The 22,465-nt window shown below is 41.2% G+C and overlaps 1 protein-coding gene across 3 annotated transcripts in view; it reads left to right on the top strand.

The window, feature by feature from the left end:
- Window positions 1-317: 317 nt before the first annotated feature.
- Window positions 318-22,465, top strand: part of LOC138971125 (acyl-CoA synthetase short-chain family member 3, mitochondrial-like) — a 28,678-nt gene continuing 6,530 nt past the window's right edge. For all 3 annotated transcript variants that reach the window (XM_070343750.1, XM_070343751.1, XM_070343752.1), the window contains exons 1-15: window positions 318-615; window positions 1,570-1,714; window positions 2,177-2,365; window positions 4,469-4,600; window positions 5,843-5,986; window positions 7,013-7,189; window positions 9,145-9,255; window positions 12,168-12,211; window positions 14,198-14,301; window positions 14,889-14,984; window positions 16,138-16,201; window positions 17,536-17,614; window positions 18,205-18,327; window positions 18,973-19,072; window positions 19,544-19,719. In XM_070343750.1, coding sequence (XP_070199851.1) covers window positions 332-615; window positions 1,570-1,714; window positions 2,177-2,365; window positions 4,469-4,600; window positions 5,843-5,986; window positions 7,013-7,189; window positions 9,145-9,255; window positions 12,168-12,211; window positions 14,198-14,301; window positions 14,889-14,984; window positions 16,138-16,201; window positions 17,536-17,614; window positions 18,205-18,327; window positions 18,973-19,072; window positions 19,544-19,719 — 1,968 coding nt within the window. In that variant the 5' untranslated portion in view covers window positions 318-331. The remainder of the gene's footprint in view (window positions 616-1,569; window positions 1,715-2,176; window positions 2,366-4,468; window positions 4,601-5,842; window positions 5,987-7,012; window positions 7,190-9,144; window positions 9,256-12,167; window positions 12,212-14,197; window positions 14,302-14,888; window positions 14,985-16,137; window positions 16,202-17,535; window positions 17,615-18,204; window positions 18,328-18,972; window positions 19,073-19,543; window positions 19,720-22,465) is intronic.

The following is a 22,465-nucleotide window of genomic DNA, read 5'->3' as shown; positions in this document are numbered from 1 at the left end:
CTGTGTTGTTACAGCCAGCCGAAGTTATCAAAAGTGTTTTGCTTTTTGTAATTCGGTTGGTTTGGTGCGTTATACAATGCATCTGCTTTTTCAAGACTAAGCATTGATCACTTTAAAACACAAGGATCACCATAGGCCATCATGACTTGTATCATTTTACATCGCATTCTAAGAAAGAGCAGAATTCTCACTATGCGCGCGGTACATTTCTAGAATCGCGTAGCGCAAAGTTGGAATTCCTACAATGGCGGCCATTGTTGGAATTCCAACAAAGCGCAGGTCATTTCCGGAAAAGCGCCGATGACGAGATGGGTTGCAACAGACCCTAAACATGGCTGGTTACATTCGAGCTCTGCGCTGGAGGGGTGGTTTTCAAGCATTTAAACGTTCTTGTCATGCTCAGAAAACACGCCTTTTGTGGCTGTCGCAAGATCAGAACTGTTTTCAGTGTCGTGCACTAAGTTCCACACCTGCATGTCGTAATCGTTATGAAGAAGTTTTTAGACGATCAATTGAGCAGCCAGACGACTTTTGGGCAGAAGCAGCGGAGAAGTTGGTGTGGCACAAAAAATGGGACCAAGTGTTGGACAATTCAAATCCTCCCTTCACACGATGGTCTGTAGGCAGCATAAATCAGGAAAGAAGTATACTGGGAAAAAATCATTGAATGTCAGCCGTTTTTTATGTCTGAGGTTCTGAATTGAGAATGTTGGGCAATCTGCCAATCAATTGACATGCATGCATACATGTATACAGTTTATGACCTGCAGTTCATGACCTGGTTAAAGTTTGATAGTGCATGGTTGTCACCTATTTCTGCACTCAATGCCTGGCAATGCAGAACAGCTTAGGGGTGATTTATGCCATAGCCAACATTACTTCTGCATGTGATCATTCAATTGAGTAGATCCGAATTGATTACCTAGGGTGGGAGGGGTGGGAGGTGGGCTGGGGCTCAGGGTGGGGAGGGGGGGGGGGCACACAACTTGAGTGTGATCTCTTTTTCACAAGGATCTCCTCCCAGCACATTCCCTGTGACCAAGAAGTCCACCTGCAGGAAATGCACTTAGATGTATTGACCCCTTAAATTCTGCTGAGTATATGATGTGTGGAAATACACTGCTATTAACTTTGCAGGGATTTTCAAGCGTTCTGGAAGAGTTGATCCCCAGAATGAGTCTAACAAAAACTCAGATGAACTGACTCCGATGTGTGTATATATATATATATTATGTAGTGTCGGCTTCATATGATGCCCTTTTCTTTGAAAAATCTGAACATTGGAGCCGAAAGTCACTGGCAATAGTGATCGCTGAGCATGTGTGTTCACCAAGTTCATGTGACCTCAAGGGAAACTTGCGTGATGAAGATCGATGAATTTTTTGCAAAACTTAGTTAAATGAGTTCTTAAATTAAGTTACGAAAAAAAATCTTATTCTCATCTGCCTGCATATAATTCCAGAGGCCATTATATCCATGATGGCTTGAAACATTTTTTTTCTTCTAACAACACTTTCTGTTTTGCAAAATATGCATGAAAGACTTTTTTCAATACTTTTTACATTGCAGGTTTGTCGGTGGTGAGCTGAACACATGTTACAATGCAGTGGACCGTCACGTCAAGTCAGGTCGCGGTGACCAGGCAGCAATCATCCATGACAGTCCTGTTACTGCCTCTGTTGCACACATCACTTATAAACAACTGCAAGAAAAGGTATACTATTTGGATGAAATGAATGTAATTAAGATAATTCTGGTATTTTGAGTTACATGAGAAGTGAAATTCATTTTCCTGCAAAGAATAAGGCAAACTAACGGATTCATCGCAGCCCCACTTTGTCTTTCTCAATGATATCACACACACATACACACACACACATGCACACATACATATGCTCAAAGTCACATACACATAAGACACACGCACGCACGCACACACACACACACACACACACACACACACACACACACACACACACACACACACACACACACACAGAGTCTGAGTCACACACACATACACAGTATAGAGAAGAAGAAAAACCCAATGTATTAAAAAGTTTACAACAGTTCATAAGAAGCAAACTCCTCAACACAGAATCGAGGAAATTAAACAGAAAGTGAAAATACATTTATTTGCTAAAATAAAATTTCTCTCAATATTTCCCTCCCACAGGTGAGCCTACTGGCAGGAGTGCTACGCAAGCATGGCGTGCAGAAGGGGGACAGAGTGCTGATCTACATGCCCATGATTCCAGAGGCCGTGATAGCCATGCTGGCCTGTGCCAGGCTGGGCGCCATACACTCCCTGGTCTTCGGGGGCTTTGCTTCCAAGGAGCTGGCCACCAGGGTCAACCATGCAGAGGTAGCTCTTGGTGGTGATATGATGGAACCCCCCTATTATTAGACAAGACCCCCCAATTTTAGACCCCACCGACTCCCCCCCCCCCCCCCCCCCCCGAAAGCGGCGTATGGCTGCCTGAATGGCCGGGTAAAAGCGGTAATACACATAAAAACCCACTCGTGCAAAAGCATGAGTGAACGTGGGAGTTTCAGCCCATGAACGAAGAAGAAGAAGAAGACGCCACCATTTTAAGGCCCTGCATGTTGACTCAGATTATCTGTTCATAACCTGTGTAAATTTCCCTTTCTTTTAAGACTCCCTCCTTTTTCAGACCTGATTTGGGCGGGGTTGGCCGCTGTCAGCGTGAGTTCGTCCCCACGTTCGTCGAGAGATTTATTTCTCAGAGTCAACTTTGTGTGCAGACTCTCCTCGGTGTCCGAACACCCCCCGTGTGTACACGCAAGCACAAGACCAAGTGCGCACGAAAAAGATCCTGTAATCCATGTCAGAGTTCGGTGGGTTATAGAAACACGAAAATACCCAGCATGCTTCCTCCGAAAACGGCGTATGGCTGCCTAAATGGCGGGGTAAAAAACGGTCATACACGTAAAATTCCACTCGTGCAGAAAACACGAGTGTACGTGGGAGTTTCAGCCCACGAACGCAGAAGAAGAAGAAGAAGAGACCTGATGTTCTCAGATTTGTTGGAGGTCTTAAAAGGGGGGTTCCACTGTAGAACATTTGATAGCAGTGATGTACATTTTAGTCGGTCTCCGGTCTCTGACCGATCCAATTTCCCCAGGACCTATAGCTTTAACCCCAGCAGGACACAGGTCCGATTAACCTACAGAAGAAGTGGTCAAGGGTCCGATCGTTTTTGACAATGAAGCGGACATGCGGACTGTTCAATTTTCAAGAGGAAAGCTTGTTTCGGTTTTGCCAAGCGAAAGTATGCACTGCGTGTGACCAGTTTGTTGAGTGAACGAGGCACCAAATGGGATCTGATTCTTTGAATTAATTTATCCTCTAATTGGATCAAGAAGAAAAAAAGAAAACCGAACCCATATGGTGCCTCGAGTGCATTCATTGGCTCAGCAATAAATCGTTTAAACCAATGGGAACCACCCGTGCATGTTCGCACATGCGCAAGGCATTACTTTTCGTCATAATATCCGGAAAAACCGTTGTGCGTTCAAACGAAAATAAAATGAAAGAGAAACGACATGGGTCCGAAAAAAAAGCTCAAAGCAGATAAAAAAAATCAGCAGACATTGATGTCCATGCTGCGTTCGCCAGCCACTGTGGCTTCAGCTGAACCAACAACAACGTCAACCGAGAACGAACTCGTCGACTGAAGTGGAGAGTTATGGTGACAGTCGCGGAAGGTGGAAGAATTTAAACTGAAAAATCTTTTTAAATGCGGTTTTACGAGTCGTGTTTTTGTCCTATTGAAATTGCAATCTCAGGACACTGTGTCCTATTGATTTTCAGTCTTCAGGACAATTGTCCTGAAGGCTGCTAGAAAAATGTACATCACTGGATAGAGACGGGTCCCTGAAATTCAAGGCCTGGAACTAGCTTTTTATGACAATGTCATCTTTGAAATTCAGATAATATATTTTAATGTTTGATGGTGTGTGTGTGTGCTAGTGACTTTAAGTCTCCGTGTGTGTGAACGAGTGTATGTGCGCCTTGAGTCGCCTGTTGGTGAGATATGTGCGCGTTATAAATATTCGTATTATTATTATTATTATTATTATAAGTGTGTGGCTATTTAAGCTTCTCGTGAGATAATGCAGAGCTATGTGCAGAACTTCTTCTATAAGATTCATTTAGTTATGGACAAGTCGTCAGCACATTCAAGATTAAAAATGTTGAATAGATCGAGCTATGGATGCCTGTTTCTACTGAATAAAGAAAGTTTTCCATTAACCAAATGAAAACCATCTTTTAAACTCAGTTTATAACACACTGCACTTTTTCCTCGACTGGATTTCTTTATTGAAACAGTGACTTTGCCCTCCTTCAGTAATTGTTATTTAGCGCTTTGAAAATCTCCGCCGGTTTTGCAATGAAGCTACACAGGTGATTATGCAGTGAGGCAGGCTCGGTGCCTTGTTTCAGCCAAAGGTTGTGATCAGCGCCAACTGTGGGGTGGAACCGACTCGGGTGGTACCCTACAAGCCCATGCTAGATGGCGCCATTGACCTCAGCGAATTCAAGCCCTCCAGTTGCATCATTTTCAACAGACCACATGTGAGTATGTTAGGAGTACTGGAATATGCATTGTGTGGATGATCAGTAATGAATTTGGTTTAAATGATTCAACTTTGAGTTTGATCAGAGGAATGGACGTTTCTTTTATTTTGTATTTTGTTAAAAGATGAGGTTTTATAAGGCAGAAATCAAAACACGATTAAATTACATGTTCTTATCTTTGATTGAAGCTTGACATTTTTTGTTGTTGTTGTTGTTGTTGCTGTACTTGGTTCTATTCTAAAGAGCTTGAAACAGTGAATGTGCTTATTTCACATCATCTTTAGTTTTTGACTACACTAGTACAGTACCTGCTATTCAGACTTGGTCGTGTGACAGACGTTTTCTTCCACACGAGATTACGTTGATTGTCTAACGAAGCCGTCAGGCTGAGTTAGACATCAGCTAATCGAGTGTGGAAGAAAACTCTGTCACACGACCAAGTCGGAATAGCATTTATGTCTCACAGCTTCAACAGAGGAGAGAACAAACACGTTTTGCGTACTCAAGCTTGACAAACCTAAACACAGGAGCAGCCATTGTGGAGAGATCTACTTTTTGACGGAAGTGAACGAACAACTATGAATGACGTCTCGGTATATGTGAATGACGTCACAGTCATCGTCACAGTCTGTATCTTTTGAAGCATCGCATTCTTCATGACGTCTTTCTGTGTCTGCATCCGCGAAATGTTTGTTCTTTTCGGGGTCTTTGTCATCTATGTTCAGAACTCTGTCCTTCTAGTTTCAGACTAACAGGCCTCCTGAGCGAGCCGCTTTCCAAGGGCAGCTAAATTCGCGTATGGAAACTTCTGTCGTCTGGGATGCCGTTCTCAGTATTCTCAGCGTTGAAAAATGTGTAAAGTGAAGAAACGATAACAGCAGGAGAAATAAAAGTCGTGTGTGTATTTTGGGGCTTTTGGAGGGACGATTTTGAGTTTGAATCCGTTCTTGCACATGCTCCAAAGCGTGTAACATACAATCTTGCACACGTTTGCTTTAGTAGTGGCAAATAAGGAAAGCGTGTGACATAAAAAAATGTACAACATTTTGTGTAAAAAGTTGTGAACAGTGTAACTGGTTAGACACTGCACTAGTTTAGACAAGTGTCATCCAACTCTCAAGTCTCCATTGGTACCAAGCGGTAAGATTTTCTTGCCTCACTTTTTTCTGTCAGTAAAGGGAGCTAAATCTAATCAGAAAATCATCAGTATCAATTTTTAACGAATAATTTTTATTTCAGTTCGATCCAGCCCCCTTGAAAGCGGGGCGAGATTTCTGCTGGGAGGAGGAGATGGCTGGTTCCTCACTTGTGGACTGCGTACCTGTTAGTGCCACTGATCCCATCTACCTGCTCTACACCTCTGGTACCACAGGTATGCCAAAGGTAAGGTGTTCTTCCATTCAATACTCTTAGAAACGCTCCTATATGTAATAGGTGAATGCTGCGACGGGCGTGGTGGTAAGACGTCGGCCTCCTAATCGGGAGGTTGTGAGTTCGAATCCCGGTCGCTGCCGCCTGGTGGGGTAAGAGTGGAGATTTTTCTGATCTCCCAGGTCAACTTATGTGCAGACCTGCTAGTGACTTAACCCCCTTCGTGTGTACATGCAAGCACAAGCCCAAGTGCGCACGAAAAAGATCCTGTAATTCATGTCAGAGTTTGGTGGGTTATGGAAACACGAAAATACCCAGCATGCCTACTCAACGAAAGCGGAGTGAAGCTGACTATGCTCTCAGAGTATAGTATGGGGAACTCAAATGGCCAAAACGAGCTCACACGTAACCAGACAATTCTGGAACGCTGAAGAAGAAGAAGAAGGTGAATGCTGCAGGGACTGTCAACTTGTGAAACCAACTCGTTTATCTAAAACAAGGCATTATAATCTTAAAAAGATGGAATCAAAAAATAAAGTGAGTTGCATTATTTTTTATCCCCCTCTGCCAAGTAGGATATTTGACAGGAAATAATGTCATCTTAAGAGGTAGAATTGTTCCTGTGTTCTGAAATGATTTGTGTGGGGTTACATATACACTACATTGGAGTGTGCACGTTAAAGATCCCACGATTGACAAAATTCTTTCCTGGCAAAATTGTATAGGCATAGATAAAAATGTCCACCAAAATACCCGTGTGACTTGGAATAACAGGCCGTAAAAAGTAAATATTCGCCGTAATGGCTTGAGATTTACTGGTCGATGTGAATGCGTGATGTATTGTGTAAACAATTCCATCTCACACGGCAGAAATTAATATGTAAATCGCCGTGAGCTCTTGTGAGAAAGGGCGATTAATAAATGTCCATTATTATTATTATTTTATATAGTGTCTAATCCTCCTGTACCAAGAAGAAAATATCTTCCCAGAGATGAAAAAAAGTCTTCTTGTGAGATATCTTCTCTTTGCTTTTACAGGCAGTGGTGCGTCCCAGCGGCGGCTACGCGGTGGTACTGCATTGGACCATGTCCAACGTGTACGGCATGAACCCAGGGGACGTGTGGTGGGCTGCCTCTGACCTGGGCTGGGTGGTCGGTCATTCCTACATTGCCTACGCTCCTCTTCTTCACGGCAACACGTCTGTTCTGTTTGAGGTACAGCAGTACCTGCGATGTGTGGACCCTCCCTTAAAAGGACACCTTCTCTTGTCCCTTTTTACATTTAGTCAAGTTTTGACTAAATGTTTTAACATAGAGGGGGAATCGAGACGAGGGTCGTGGTGTATGTGTGTGTGTGTGTGTGTCTGTCTGTCTGTCTGTCTGTCTGTGCGTGTGTGTGTGTGTAGAGCGATTCAGAGTAAACTACTGGACCGATCTTTATGAAATTTTACATGAGAGTTCCTGGGTATGATATCCCCAGACGTTTTTTTCATTTTTTCAATACATGTCGTTTATGACGTCATATCCGGCTTTTTGTAAAAGTTGAGGCGGCACTGTCACACCTTCATTTTTCAATCAAATGGATTGAAATTTTGGCCAAGCAATCTTCGACAAAGGCCGGACGTTGGTATTGCATTTCAGCTTGGAGGCATACAAATTAATTAATGACTTTGGTCATTAAAAATCTGAAAATTATAATTACAATTATTTTTTGTATAAAACGATCCAAAATTACGTGCATCTTAGTCTGAATCATTTTTTGATTCCACACACATATAAATAACAGCTATTGTGTTTTCAGCGTAGCAATAGGGTCCGATATTTAGACGAGACAAGTATAATGCGACGAGTCGAAGACGAGTCGCATTATACTTGTTCGAGTCTAAATATCGGACCCTATTGCTACGCTGAAAACACAATAGCGATTATATAGCTGTTATGACCTTGATTTGTTGTTCCAAACTTACAAAATGACAGTTTTTGCGTCGATGCGTTGATCTCAGGTTTTGATAGCAGACAAACTTCTTACGCGCATCATGTTCGCGCAGACATGCACACCGCTACACGCTTTCTGACTTTGGAAGAAAAACTGACTCCAAGTGCATTCGACTTCACAACACAGTTGTTGAAACAGCTTTTTAAGTTGTCAGTGTAAGCTGTTGTCGATAGAAACATCGCCGATGGGTAAACCGGAACCATGCGTCGGCCATTTTACTCAATATGCTTTTGGATATTGCGGAGAATGGCCGACTTTGGCAGCAATATATGCTTTGATGATCGGGAGATACCATCCAATCACAGCCCCCGAATTCCCCCACGTGTTCATCAGAATAGCTATATTATGTTATATTCGGATTAAAAACAAGCTCTAAAAATTAAAAATATGACAATATTATGATTAAAATAAAATTTCCGAAATCGTTTTAAAAACAATTTCATCTTATTCCTTGTCCGTTCCTGATTCCAAAAACATATAGATATGATATGTTTGGATTAAAAACACGCTCAGAAAGTTAAAACAAAGAGAGGTACAGTAAAGCGTGCTATGCAGCACAGTGCAACCGCTACCGCGCTAAACAGGCTCGTCACTTTCACTGCCTTTTGCACTAGCGGCGGACTACGGTCATTGTGAAAAAATGCAGTGCGTTCAGTTTCATTTTGTGGGTTCCACAGCTTGACTAAATGTAGTAATTTCGCCTTACGCGACTTGTTATATTATCTCTACCAAAGTATACCTGTCATGACAGGCCATCTGCAATGTAGGGACACTTTTGGCTGGTCCCTAGGGTGTCCTTTCATCACAGGTACCACTGTACATTGAATTGGACTCCCTCTCTCCTCCTCATTTTGTTCAAACTGTTTTTCAAGTTAGTACAATGCATTTGTTAGTTACTTGAGTGCTTTATTAGATGGTTTGAAAGTTAAGTTCTTGTTCTTTGGAATGAATTTCTTTATTTCTGTTTGAATGGGTTTAAGCATGTTTTATTCATTTTGCTGTGTGCAATCGTTTGACAAAAACAACATATAGAACGATAACAAGCAGACTGCTTATAAACACGTTCTAAAAATGATAAGCTATACACATTCACGATTACAACTGTTTGAATTGTGTGGTGTATCTTGTTCCGGCTTCAATTGTTATAACAAATCTTGATGATTTGTTTTTTCAGGGCAAACCTGTGGGCACACCTGACCCTGGGACGTTTTTCCGTGTCATTCGCGATCACAACGTGAAAGGAATGTTCACTGCCCCCACTGCACTCAGAGCCATCAGGGCAGAGGTAGGTTAGGCACAAAAAAAAAATAGGTGTGGTTAAGGTAACATAGCCAAAAAAAATAGGGTAGGAAGGTAGGCAATCACTTTTTTTTTTTAAACTTTTTTTTCTAATGTGTGCAAATTAAACCTACTTGACAGGGAAATAAGTGTGCGACTCGAGCGCTTTCGCTTTCATTGCGTGTTCTGCACTAGGTTTTTTTTGTTTTGTTTTGACAAATGTAATCAAAAGCTATAGGGTCGGCCCCTAAAAATAGGGTAGGTCGGGTTACCGTAACCACACCTATTTTTTTTTAGGCCTTAACAGTTCTTCTGGTTTGCTTTTGACTGTTGTGGCACTGTATGTTTTGCTTGGCTTTGAAGGTGTTTTGCTTGAGAAGATATCAGCATTGCAATACAATGTTATATTGTAAAGCAACACACACCTTTTTCCCCCGTCCGTTATTTTTAAAATTCATCTTTACACTTAGCCTGATAAGAATATTGAACAAATCTAGTGAGATGAGCACGGTTTGAAGTGGCTTTCTGAAATAAATTGTTCTAAATCTTGCCTTGCTTGTTTCCTGATGTTTTTGTTTCTAAAACCAGAGGACACAAAAATCATTGAAAGAATATCTCTACACCCTCCTTATTTGAATTTTGCTGTCAGATGTTGCTTTGCGTAAAATTATACACTTTTGTTAAGATAGGTTTTTTTTGGCCCAAAAGTGCAATGTGACCAGAGATGCTTTAATCACGTTGAAATGCAGATTAATTACAATAATGACAGGATATCTTCTTCTTCTGCGTTCGTGGGCTGAAACTCCCACGTACACTCGTGTTTTTTGCACGAGTGGAATTTTACGTGTATGACCGTTTTTTACCCCGCCATTTAGGCAGCCATACGCCGTTTTCGGAGGAAGCATGCTGGGTATTTTCGTGTTTCTATAACCCACCGATCTCTGACATGGATTACAGGATCTTTTTCGTGCGTACTTGGTCTTGTGCTTGCGTGTACACACGGGGGTGTTCGGACACTGAGGAGAGTCTGCACACAAAGTTGGCTCTGAGAAATAAATCTCTCGCCGAACGTGGGGACGAAGTCAAGCTGACAGCGGCCAACTGGATACAAATCCAGCGCGCTACCGACTGAGCTACATCCCCGCCCATGACAGGATATGAGAAGGGCGGGAGATGTTGGAAGAATAACATATGCGGGTAAATGAGTGTTAATCACAATATATCCTCCCTTCATTTTGCAAATCCAACTTTGTCATATCAGTTTTTACTTTGCAGTTTTTAGCTAGATGTTTTACTTCTCTGTCTCAATGTTGCTTGTGTCGATCTGCAGAATCCATGCAATTCTCATGATGTGGTTATACAGAGGAGTCCGGGTACAACGAATCTCAAGGGAGATACATTTTAGTTCGTTATATCAGTAATTCGCTGTAGAGTTTTCAACCCTAAATGGCCTCAAGACAAGTTTTCCCAATCACCTTCAAATGATCGTCCCATCGATCTTTCCTTGGAGAGTACAATCTCTGCATGTTTTCAACAGCTTCATAATATAATCCATAGAGAGAGGCAAACTAACAGCGGGAGGTGCATGAAAAGCGTCAGTTTTCACGATAAAACTTTGACTCGCTCATTCACGGGACATAACTGCACTCCGGACTGTCCACAGTATTGAGCAATTTAGGAGACTTCACTGCCTGAGGAGAGTATTGATTCAAACGAACGCGTGGTTCTATATCGCGTCACTCGGTCACGGATCGGAGAAAACAAAAAAACAGTTCCAGATTTCAAAACCATGTTCGTCAGCCATTGTTTTTAGCAAGACAGACCACATGTGCACGAGCTTCGCTGACGTACATCGCAAAATGTCATGACGTCACCACAACTTTCGGTTTTGGTTTGATCTGTTCCGTGCACCTCCCGCTGTTAGTTTGTTCAGAGTTCGCTCATCACACGATGTGCACTTGTGTTTGTGTATTTTTGTGTATTTTTGTCTTTGGAGACAATTATTGACATCAGTTCGTTGTAGCCTTGTGACTTTTAGAGACAAAATGGCTCTGGGGCGATGAAAACGTGTTTGTTAAAAGAGGGGTTCGTTATGCAAATGAGTTCAAAAGTTTTGATGTAGCCGGAAAGTAACAAGTAAGAAATAGAAGGCTGTCTGCCGGGAAATCAATGGCAGTTTGTTAAAAGAGGGATTTCGTTATACCCAGGTTCGTTATAGCTGGACTCCACTGTAATCCTTTCAGTTTACCGATAAAATGGCATGCTATGTTGTCTTGAACCTTTTTTACCACATACTTTTAATTGTTTTCAACATTGTTGGAACTTGACAGAGATGCACGGGAGGGGTTTTCCAGTCACCACAGCTTAAAGGCACAGTCCTTCTTGTGAAAACGGTCTCAGATCTTTCTGGGCTTATGTACATGGGATAAGACACCCCTCCACTTGGTCACATGCCAATTAAAAAAGAAATGAATAGCCTGGGTGCTCTCTGTGCACAGCGTGATTTTTTTATGAAATAATTTTGTAAAAGCAGTTAGGGTGTTGATTTTTGGTATGCGACCAAGTTAGTGGAGGCAGGGGCGGACGAGGGGGGGGTTCTGGGGTTTCCGGAAACCCAGCCAAAAAAACAACAAAAAATAAATTGTGTTTTTTTTGGGGTATTAATCAGTGACAAAATCTGCTGCCTGAAACTGGTAATGATCATCCTCAGAATGCACCAGATTGCACCATTTTGCATCCTTTTTTTCAAAATTTTCCGGGGATGAACTGATACGCCCCTGGGAGGGATGGTCTTACTCCATGTAGAAGCCTGGCCAGGTCTGAGACGGTGAGCCGCACTGTCTTCACGAGAAGGACTGCCTCTTTCATTTTGTGAAGACATGTTTTGATTTTGTGTCTTGCTTTGCTGTGTTGTCACAGGATCCCGAAGGGAAGTTTGCTAAGAAGTATCTACCTACAGACAGGTGTGCTTTTATATGCTACATACGAATATTGTCTTTTGCAATTTCTTGTTTAGATTGAACGTATATTCATCAATCATCACAGATATTTCAGGATTTTACGTGGAATGAGAGCGTATATTTCCACCTGAACACATACCAATAATCAAACAGCATGGCTGCATGCTTTATGCGTGCAGAATGGGAAATTGTTTCTGAAGTAATTTTAGATGTTGATATAGTGCAGAATCAGAATTTTGTCTGAGTTAATTCTAGTTGTTGATATTAATGCCGTGTACAAAATTAATCCAACAGTAGCTGGGTTCTTGAGTTTGGAATTGGTCTTACTCTAAGTGAAAAGATGCTAGCTCTTAATTATCCCATGACAGATCTGTGTTGATGAATACGTTCGCTTACACAAGACAGAATTTGTCTGTAACATGTTATGTCTCTTATGCCTGTGTAGTACAGCAGTGGTATGCAGGGAAAAGATTTAGCGGCACTTGACGGCATGGTGGCGCTGTTTGTTCTGTAAGTCGCGCTAATTGCCATTCACAAAACCCCGTTTCGGCCCGCCAAAGTCACGTGACAGTTTTAAACTTGCGGGACTTACCTCTCGGCTCTACAGTTACTAACGGCATGATGCCGCCGGGTAATTTTTTGATGTTTGGATGGTTGTGTCCGCATCTGGTCTGATGCAATCGGTTGCCTCGCTGACAGTGCTTATCTCGTCTAGTAGGAAGCGTCGAGTGGCGGTGATGTTTTTTGGATAAGGGTGTTTGTGCGAACAGGGCAAGAAGCGAGGTAACAAACTCATTATTTAAAGGGGCTCAATAATGGTCTCCTGTATGCCAGTTAAAATCCGAAATATCACCGTAGTAGCTAAAACGGCTTCAGCATCTGAAACCACCTCAAATTTTTATTTTTCCTGTGTACCACTGCTGGGCTGTTACAATAATGTAGTTGGTGAATCGCTGTGATGAATGACTAGCTATAGAATTTGATTTGCTAGCTGTATGCTTAAAATTCAATGGCCTGTACTCATCTGAACCAAATCTATGGATCTGTTGCTTTTAACTACAGGTAAAGTATTCAGTAAAAGAGTTCTGATATTAATTGATACTGATAATGATATTAATCAATGAAAGTAACTCGCAGCTGAACATATAGTCGGTGAATATGGTCTTTGTAAATTATGCACTTTCTTTTCTAACAAAATGGCTTTGTAACCCATGAATTGAATGTGAGCAGACTGTTGTTTTAACCCCCTCAAAGTTGTCCTGTGTTTTACTTTTTAGAATTAACACATCTTTTTGCAAGCATTAAATGTGATTTGTGAGTGCATGCAATGCATGCATATTTAAGTAAATATCTCATTCAAAGTAACAGATAGGTGCGACGTGCTAAGTGTAAGCATTGGTTGTGATACATGTACAGGACTAGTGACAGTGTTGATTTTTTGTTAGCATCAATGCAGAATGCAACAAAATATATGTGCATAATTTTTTGGTTGAGTTTTAGGTCATAATTTATCCGGTAGTTAACACTATTATGGGAGCACAATGGGGTAGTGAAGATGTTCTTGATACATAAACAGTGGAACACCCCCACCCCCCCCCCCCTCCCCACCCCACTTTTTGAGACCTCCAAATATCTGAGAAAATCAGCCAGGTCTTAATAAAGGAGTCTTAAAATGGGGGTATATTTACAGAGGTTATGAACAGAGAGTCTGAGAAAACACATCCTTAAAAAAGGGAGGGCGTCTTAAATTGTGTGTGTGTGTGTGTGTGTGTGTGGGGGGGGTGGTATTAAAAGGGGGGTTCCACTGTACAGCAAACTAAATTCAAAGTCAAATATTGAAAAGACATCTCATGTCTTTGGCCTTAAAATAAGCAATTGCAGAGTGGTGGAAGGGGGGGCGGGGGGTTGACGATCGGAAAGACAAGATTACTAGGAACTACCTGGTGCAAGGAACATTCAATAAAGCAACTTTTGTTTTCTGCGACCCAGCTTTAAGGTGTTGTTTGTGGCTGGTGAGCACTGTGATCATGAGACCATGGACTGGACCAAGAACTTGCTGCAGACACCAGTCCTGGACAACTGGTGGCAGACAGGTATAAAATGGGATCACCACAGTGCCACCTCAACTTTTGCTATAAAGCGGATATGACATCTTTGAATACATTTATCGCAACAACAAAATTAAAAAAATGTCTGGAATATAACGCACATGTAAAGTTTTATAAACATCTGTCAGGTTACTTTTTTAAGAATCACTGTGCATGCACACACGCAAGCATGCACGCACACAAACATGCACGCACACGCAACACCACAACACAACACAAACAACAACACAACACAACACACCACACCACACCACACCACACCACACCACACACGCACACACACACACAATCACACACACACATAAATATCACCCATCACCCTTGTATTGATTCCCATTCTATCTGAAAAGATGTAGTCAAAACATAACTAATAGTTAAAAGACCAAGGGAGATTCGACTGTGTATTAGGTTTGGTTCCGCCGGTAACTAAGCCAAAGTTTTGGATTCTGCCGGCGTTACCCATGCAGATGCAGATGCAGAAATATTTAGCAAGCTTTAGATTTGACAAGATTAACCCTTCTAACAGAAAGACAGTTATGTGATATAATTTAAATGTTCCACATTTGTGACAGAAACTGGCTGGCCCATCACTTCAACGTGTTACGGACTTGACATGGATCTGAACCCTCCCTCAGGTGTCACCGGTAAACCTGTGCCTGGCTGGAATGGTACGTGCACACTTTCACGCACAAGCACTTGACTTTAAGTTGAAGAAAAGTTTAAGCTGTCAATGTTTTAAAGTTTGAGCGTCAAGCAAGTCATAATTTAGTTTTTTTTACAGTCGCACCTGCCTTGGCGACCACCTCTCGAAAACAACCATGACCTGTCTGAAACGAGCGCCTGAAAAGATCCCTGATGAGTTTTTATTTTGTCTGTAATTCACCTTTCCATAAAACAATCATCTATCCATAAAGACTGCTTTTTGTTGATCGCTTCTGTGGTCATTACAGACAGGTTTGACTGTACTTGATTTTGATGTGAAGGGGGCTTGCAGGAAGGAGGGGAGTGGAGAATTAAGGCTTAGGATTGTGTTCTGTGGCTGTTGTGAGCATGGTTATTTTCAGTGTTGTGTTGCATTGATTGACCTTCTCTTGTTTTGATGCAGTGAAGGTGTTAAGTGCCCATACAATGTTACTGTTATGAAGATGTTTAGTTAGAGTGGGTGTCGGTCATCTGGCGTTGAAGGTTCAGTGTCTTGGTTGTTGTGTGGCAGTGAAGCTGTATTACTGCTATATATATATATATATATATATATGGCTTTACATGTCTCTGTTGTTTATATTGCAGTGAAGGTGTTCAATGTTTCTCTTTGTTTGTTGCTGTGAACACATTAATTAAATGACTCCCAGAGTGTCCAATATTGTCTGCTAGATAATCCACATGCAGATTCAGTAATAATTGACAGTAGAAATAATTGACAGCGTCCTTGGGTGAAGACTGATGCAAGATACTTTCATAGCCAACATCAGTTCCAGTTTGAAGGGAAGTAATATTGTGTAACAATAATGTTGGACGAAAATAGCCAGTGTTAATGTTGCTTGGGCAAAATTGATTTCCCTCTTTCATGCAGAGAGACGGCATAGGTTGAGCAAATGAGAGCGAGCCTTGCTTCATTAGGTAGATCATTTGGTCTCATGAGAACTGCATTGGAAACGGCATGATACTGTGCGGGAGGCAGAGGATCAATTATATACGATAACATTTTTATAATTTATTATATAAACATTTTGTAATCATATATAATTAGTGAAGCGAGCTTTGTGAAGTCGACTTCTGCCAATTAATTTGAGGCTTTGAACATCCTTCATTATTGTGTTGCAGTGAAGGTGTTCAATGCTGCTGGGAAGGAAGCCGAGGTTGAGGAACTGGGAGAAATCTATGTCAAGTAGGTTTGTTTGTTTGTTCGTTCATGGGCTGAAACTCCCACGGCATTTACGTGCATGACCGTTTTTACCCCGCCATTTAGGCAGCCATACGCCGCTTTCGGAGGAAGCATTCTGGGTATTTTCGTGTTTCTATAACCCACCGAACTCTGACATGGATTACAGGATCTTTTTCGTGCGCACTTGGTCTTGTGCTTGCGTGTACACACGGGGGTGTTCGGACACCGAGGAGAGTCTGCACACAAAGTTGACTCTGAGAAATAAATCTCTCGCCGAAATGTCAAGTAGGTACGTGAAATCTAGAAAATGACTATGAAACAATCTTAGTTTTGCACTCAATTGTGTGAGCTGGCACTGGTAACTGGCATTTGAATGGACAACCAACAGTTTAATCAGAGTCAAAGAGTGTGACTATATAGGCCCATTGCAGAAACTCAAGTTATCAACAGCATTTCTACTCGGCGCGCGCGGTATGAGAATCACGGGTCGTAACTCTCTGGAATTGGTCATCCGCCGCCATGTTGGATGCCTTGCACGATCTCTGACAGTGCTTGAGCGTTGGGTGGCGACTCGACAAAAGTGAAAATGACACGTTGTGTGGCCAAAAACTGCAGTGAGCAGGCACACTTTAGGATCCCTAAAGTTGTTTACCATCAGGGTGACAACTAATTTTGATGCAGGCGCTAACATTTTTAAAAAATATTAATTTATTACCTGTACCATTATTGCTGCACTAAAACTAAAACTAAATGTTAGTTCCTTGTAGACTTTTTTAATATAAGATTTACTTTTGACTTTTGTTGTTGTCATAAATTTACATTTTGGTTTTGTTTGTTCTACAGGTTCAAAAGGCTATTATCATCTCATGAACCGAGTCAAACATTGTCGATGAGTCGTACGGGTCTATGCCGTCGATATCTTTCAGTTTCTCAACATATCGGGCTCTTACAATCGGCACAAGACTGTCAATGTACTTCCCAACTTCCAGCTTTTGAGCCTTGACGGTTGTTTTCTTCATTTTGTCTGCATACACAGTGAAATACGCAAAAAGAACAAGAGTGCAATGAAGAAAACTAACAAAGACGGCATCCAATATGGCGGCGCGAAGAGATTATGAGCGGAGTTGTGCCCCTTAGGGCTAAAGCTAGCCGATCCATTTGATAACGTCACGCCGAGTAAGAAGAATGAATTGGACCTTTACCTGTGTCTCTGAGTTTGTCTCCCCTGTGTGTGTGTGTCTGTTCTTTCTTTAATATAAAGATCTAACAACACAGTGAAGCTGGTCAGCTGCTTGGTCATTCACTGATTCACTTCTGTGCTTATTTTCCAACACTAGGCTGCCTCTACCACCATCATTCTCCACCCTGTGGAAAGCAGATGAGCGTTTCAAAGAAACATACTTCACACAGAAGCCTGTGAGTGTTTCAAACAGCAGTATATAAACATGAACAGAAAGCAGTTTTTTCTCGGAATTATTAAAAATGTATTTTTTTAACACTTTGAGGAAAAATCAAGTTACTTATTATTGAAAGATTGTGCTTGCCAAAGCCATTAGGATTAACCTTGTGATTAAAGTGCTTTCTAAGCAGTTGTTTTAATCAGTCTGGTTTTCTCTTGTTTTCATCTTATGAACATTCTAAATGTTAGACTAACTTATTGTCTTGTACAGAATAACAACTGTGTGAATGGTGCTATACTGAATGAAAGAGTGTGACATGAAGTTCTTGTACATCATTGTAAAGAGTGTGAATGACGTTTTAGTTTAGTTGTCAAGCGCTTAGAGCAAGCCTTTTTAACGAAAGTTTTTGATTTAGCGCTATATAAATGTTATTATTATTATTATTATTATTATTATTATTATTATTATTATTATTATTTCTGCATTTGGAGCATTTTGCTTCTTTTTCTCCAGTATCTTTTATTGCAAGACAGCCAGGCATGATTTTAAGTCAATGCTGTTCATTGTAAAAGAAAAACCACCACCATTTTAACCAATTTCCTTCAGGGATACTATGCTACGATGGACTCTGGTGTGCGAGATGAGCATGGCTACATATGCGTCATGTCTCGTAGCGATGATGTCATCAACGTTGCTGGACATCGCATGTCCGCTGGTGCATTGGAGGAGGTGGGTGTACAGTGTGTTAATATCCCACGAGCTTTGTCTTTTGCTCTGTATTTCTAGTGAGCAAGTATTTCTGGTGTTTGCACGCTAGAAAATCACAACTTTCACACAGTGTTCTCTTTTTGCCGAGACTAGAGAGAGAGATACAATGACTGATGATCATAAACAGTAACATACCTAATTCAAAATATCTAGGTTTTCCTTTTAATGATTTACTAAGAGTTTATGGTTGATTTTGTTTCTGTATCCATTTAAAGTTTAAGCTATCTGAGAGTGATGACTTGATACACACACTTGTTACAAAGGCAAACTAACGGTAATCTGAAAAGATTGTACACAGTCACAGGTTCACAATAGTAATCATCAGAAATGATTGAAGTTAGTTCCCTTTAGTTCTCAGCAGTCACGTGACTTGTGACTGCTGATCCCTCTCTCTGTGTGCATAGTGTGCTGTGTATATGAGGGAGGAGAAGGCGTTATTGTCATTAAAATGTGCTTACAATTTTAATTCGTTTTCAATCATTTCTGAATGTTGTATGTTTGATAAACTATAGCTATCCACTGGGTACATTTTTGACATTAATTGATTTGAATTATTTTATTAATTGATTTATTGCTTTACTATTTTATTGGTTTGAATGTTTGCAGGCGATCTTGGAGTGTGGTGATGTGGTGGAAGCAGCGGTGGTCGGGGTTCCAGACAAACTGAAGGGGATGGTGCCCCTTGGACTGTGTGTCATCAAACATGGTCAGTTTTGATCTCAATGAGATTATAGATGTAGGTGTGTGTGTTTGTATGTTGCTGAATTTATTCGTATTTTGACAGCGTCATTTAAGCGTGGAAGGGTGTACCCCTACTCTCCCAACCCACCCAACCCACTCGGCCTCCCATCTACCCCACTAACAAGCCCATCCACCCACCCACCAAAAACATCTTCCCGCTATTGTGTTTCTTGCATGACGATAGGGTCTGATATTTTGACTCAAAGCAGCCTAATGCTCCTGTCTTGGACATGAGGCATGTCTTGTCAAAATATTGAGATGACATGATGATGATGATGATGATGATGATGATGATGATGATGATGATGATGATGATGATGATGATGATGATGATGATGATGATGATGAAGATGATGATGATGATGATGATGATGATGATGATGATGATGATGATATTTTTCTGTATCTTTATGTAAATGTGAAATGCCTTGTGCAGATTGCATAACGAGTCACGAGGAGATGGTGAAGAATGTGATAGAAGCGGTGCGCAAGTCTGTGGGGCCAGTGGCGGCCTTCAAGAAAGCCTTGATCGTACCCAAGCTGCCCAAAACTCGCTCCGGCAAGGTGGCCCGCAACACTCTCGCAGCTATGGCTGCTGGGAAACCCTTTCAGGTACAGTTTCTGTCCTCGAAAAAAGATCTTAAGATATGTTTTGAAGGAGTATTTAATCATCACACAATTATACTTTAATATGGCTTTTTACATCTGATAAGATCCGCCCAAAATATGAATTGAAAATGAAAAATAGTGACACTCATGGCTTACCATTTCAGGGACAGTTTCTGTCCTCAAAAAAGTCTGAGATATGTTTTGAAGGATTATTAAATCATTACACGATTACACTTAAATGTACTTATGTAGCTTTCTGCATCAGGTAAGAGTGTAAGATAATTGCCCAAAATGTGACTGAAAATAAGAAAAAGTGACAGTCATGGCTAAGGCTGCTGGAAAATTCTTTCAGATACTGTTTCTGTCCTCCAGAAATTCTAAGATGCATATTTTTTTCATTCATTTATTATTCCATTACAAGAGTGGTTAAATAGAGTAAAATGTGGCCGAAAAATAAACATTTTAAAAGTCTCTTAGATTGGATGGTAGCATAAAACAGTTGTCATAATGGCAAACAAACAGATAAAGAAACAGTGGAAATGTAAACACAAGGTAAAGTTAGTACGTGTTTTATTTGAAATTAAGATCTATATTTTAAAGTTTGGTCATCCAAGTATAAAGATTTTTGTTTTGTTTGGTTGGTTGTCACATATGTGCACTTAAAGTGGCTTTTGCATGGAGTGTGAAACTGATACTGGCAATGGCTGCCTTGTGTTGTAGTGTGTGCTGTTTATTAAACCTTATTTGGACAAATTTAAGGCATGTGCAGGTACATTTAGCGTGATACAGATGCAAGGAGGCTGATAATTACTCTGAAGATTGCTGCATTTCTCTCCAACAATGGTTTTTGCAGATGATTTTCATTATTCTAAACATTCTTATTTTAAAGATGCAATATTTCTAAGTTTAAAATAACATATGAAAGAATCGTACACAAATAACATAAATGAATGAGGTATTGGGTGAAGACTGACGCAAGATACTTTCATAGCTGATAGCAGTCCCAGTTTGAAGGGAAGTAATTGTGTAATGAAAATGATGGAGGAAAACAGCCTGTGTTATGTTACTTGCATGTAACATTTAGTGAGTATGAGGACACACACACACACATGCACATGTACACTTGCATGCACACAGACACACACACACACTTAGTGAGTATGAGGACAAATGCAGTGATGTACATTTTTCTAGCAGCCTTTAGGACAATTGTCCTGAAGACTGAAAATCAATAGGACACAGTGTCCTGAGATTGCAATTTCAATAGGACAAAAACACGACTCGTAAAACCGCATTTAAAAAGATTTTTCAGTTTAAATTCTTCCACCTTCCGCAACTGTCATGACTAGATACTCAAAGGATTGAATCACATTTCAAAGTTATTTGAACAGTTGTCGGTTTTTTTTCACTGCCCATCTGTCGACAATGTTTTTCAGGTAGGCATCTGACCGTTCTGCGGGTCCCTCAAGTTTTGCTTTCAGGATCATGTCCTGGGTTTTGACACACAATCGGTTTCTTCGAGCCGTGCACACCAAGTTCTGTGCACTGAATCCTCTCTCAATGATTTATTGCTGAGCCAATGAATGCACTCGAGGCACCATATGGGTTCGGTTTTCTTTTTTTCTTCTTGATCCAACTTGAGGATAAATTAATTCAAAGAATCAGATCCCATATGGTGCCTCGTTCACTCAACAAACTGGTCACACGCAGTGCATACTTTCGCTTGGCAAAACCGAAACCAGCTTTCCTCACGCAGTGTTTACTTTCGCTTGGCAAAACCGAAACAAGCTTTCCTCTTGAAAATTGAACAGTCCGCATGTCCGCTTCATTGTCAAAAACGATCGGACCCTTGACCACTTCTTCTGTAGGTTAATCGGACCTGTGTCCTGCTGGGGTTAAAGCTATAGGTCCTGGGGAAATTGGATCGGTCAGAGACCGGAGACCGACTAAAATGTACATCACTGCAAATGAACACACACACACACGCAAACACACACACACACACACACACACTTTGTGAGTATGAGGACAAATGAACACACACACACACGCAAACACACACACACACACACACACACACACACACACACACACACACACACACACACCCATACACACACCCACTTAGTGAGTATGAGGACAAATGAACACACACACACACGCAAACACACACACACACACACACACACACACACACACACTTAGTGAGTATGAGGACAAATGAACACACACACACACGCAAACACACACACACACACACACACACACACACACACACACACACACACACACACTTAGTGAGTATGAGGACAAATGAACACACACACACACGCAAACACACACACACGCACACACACACACACACTTAGTGAGTATGAGGACAAATGAACACACACACACACACACGCAAACACACACACACACACACACACTTTGTGAGTATGAGGACAAATGAACACACACACACACGCAAACACACACACACACACACACACACACACACACACACACACACACTTAGTGAGTATGAGGACAAATGAACACACACACACGCAAACACACACACACACACATGCACACTTGCATGCATGCACACACACATGTGTACTCTCACACACACACACACACACACACACACACACACACACACACACACACACACACACACACACACATTTTAACACTTTAGAGTGATATACTGAGAGAATTTGTTCAACACTTCAAGTAACATATCAATAAGTTGTTTGTT

The sequence above is a fragment of the Littorina saxatilis genome, linkage group LG7 (assembly GCF_037325665.1).
Source record: "Littorina saxatilis isolate snail1 linkage group LG7, US_GU_Lsax_2.0, whole genome shotgun sequence".
Taxonomy (NCBI): Eukaryota; Metazoa; Mollusca; class Gastropoda; order Littorinimorpha; family Littorinidae; genus Littorina; species Littorina saxatilis.
This window is presented reverse-complemented; position numbering and strand designations above follow the sequence as displayed.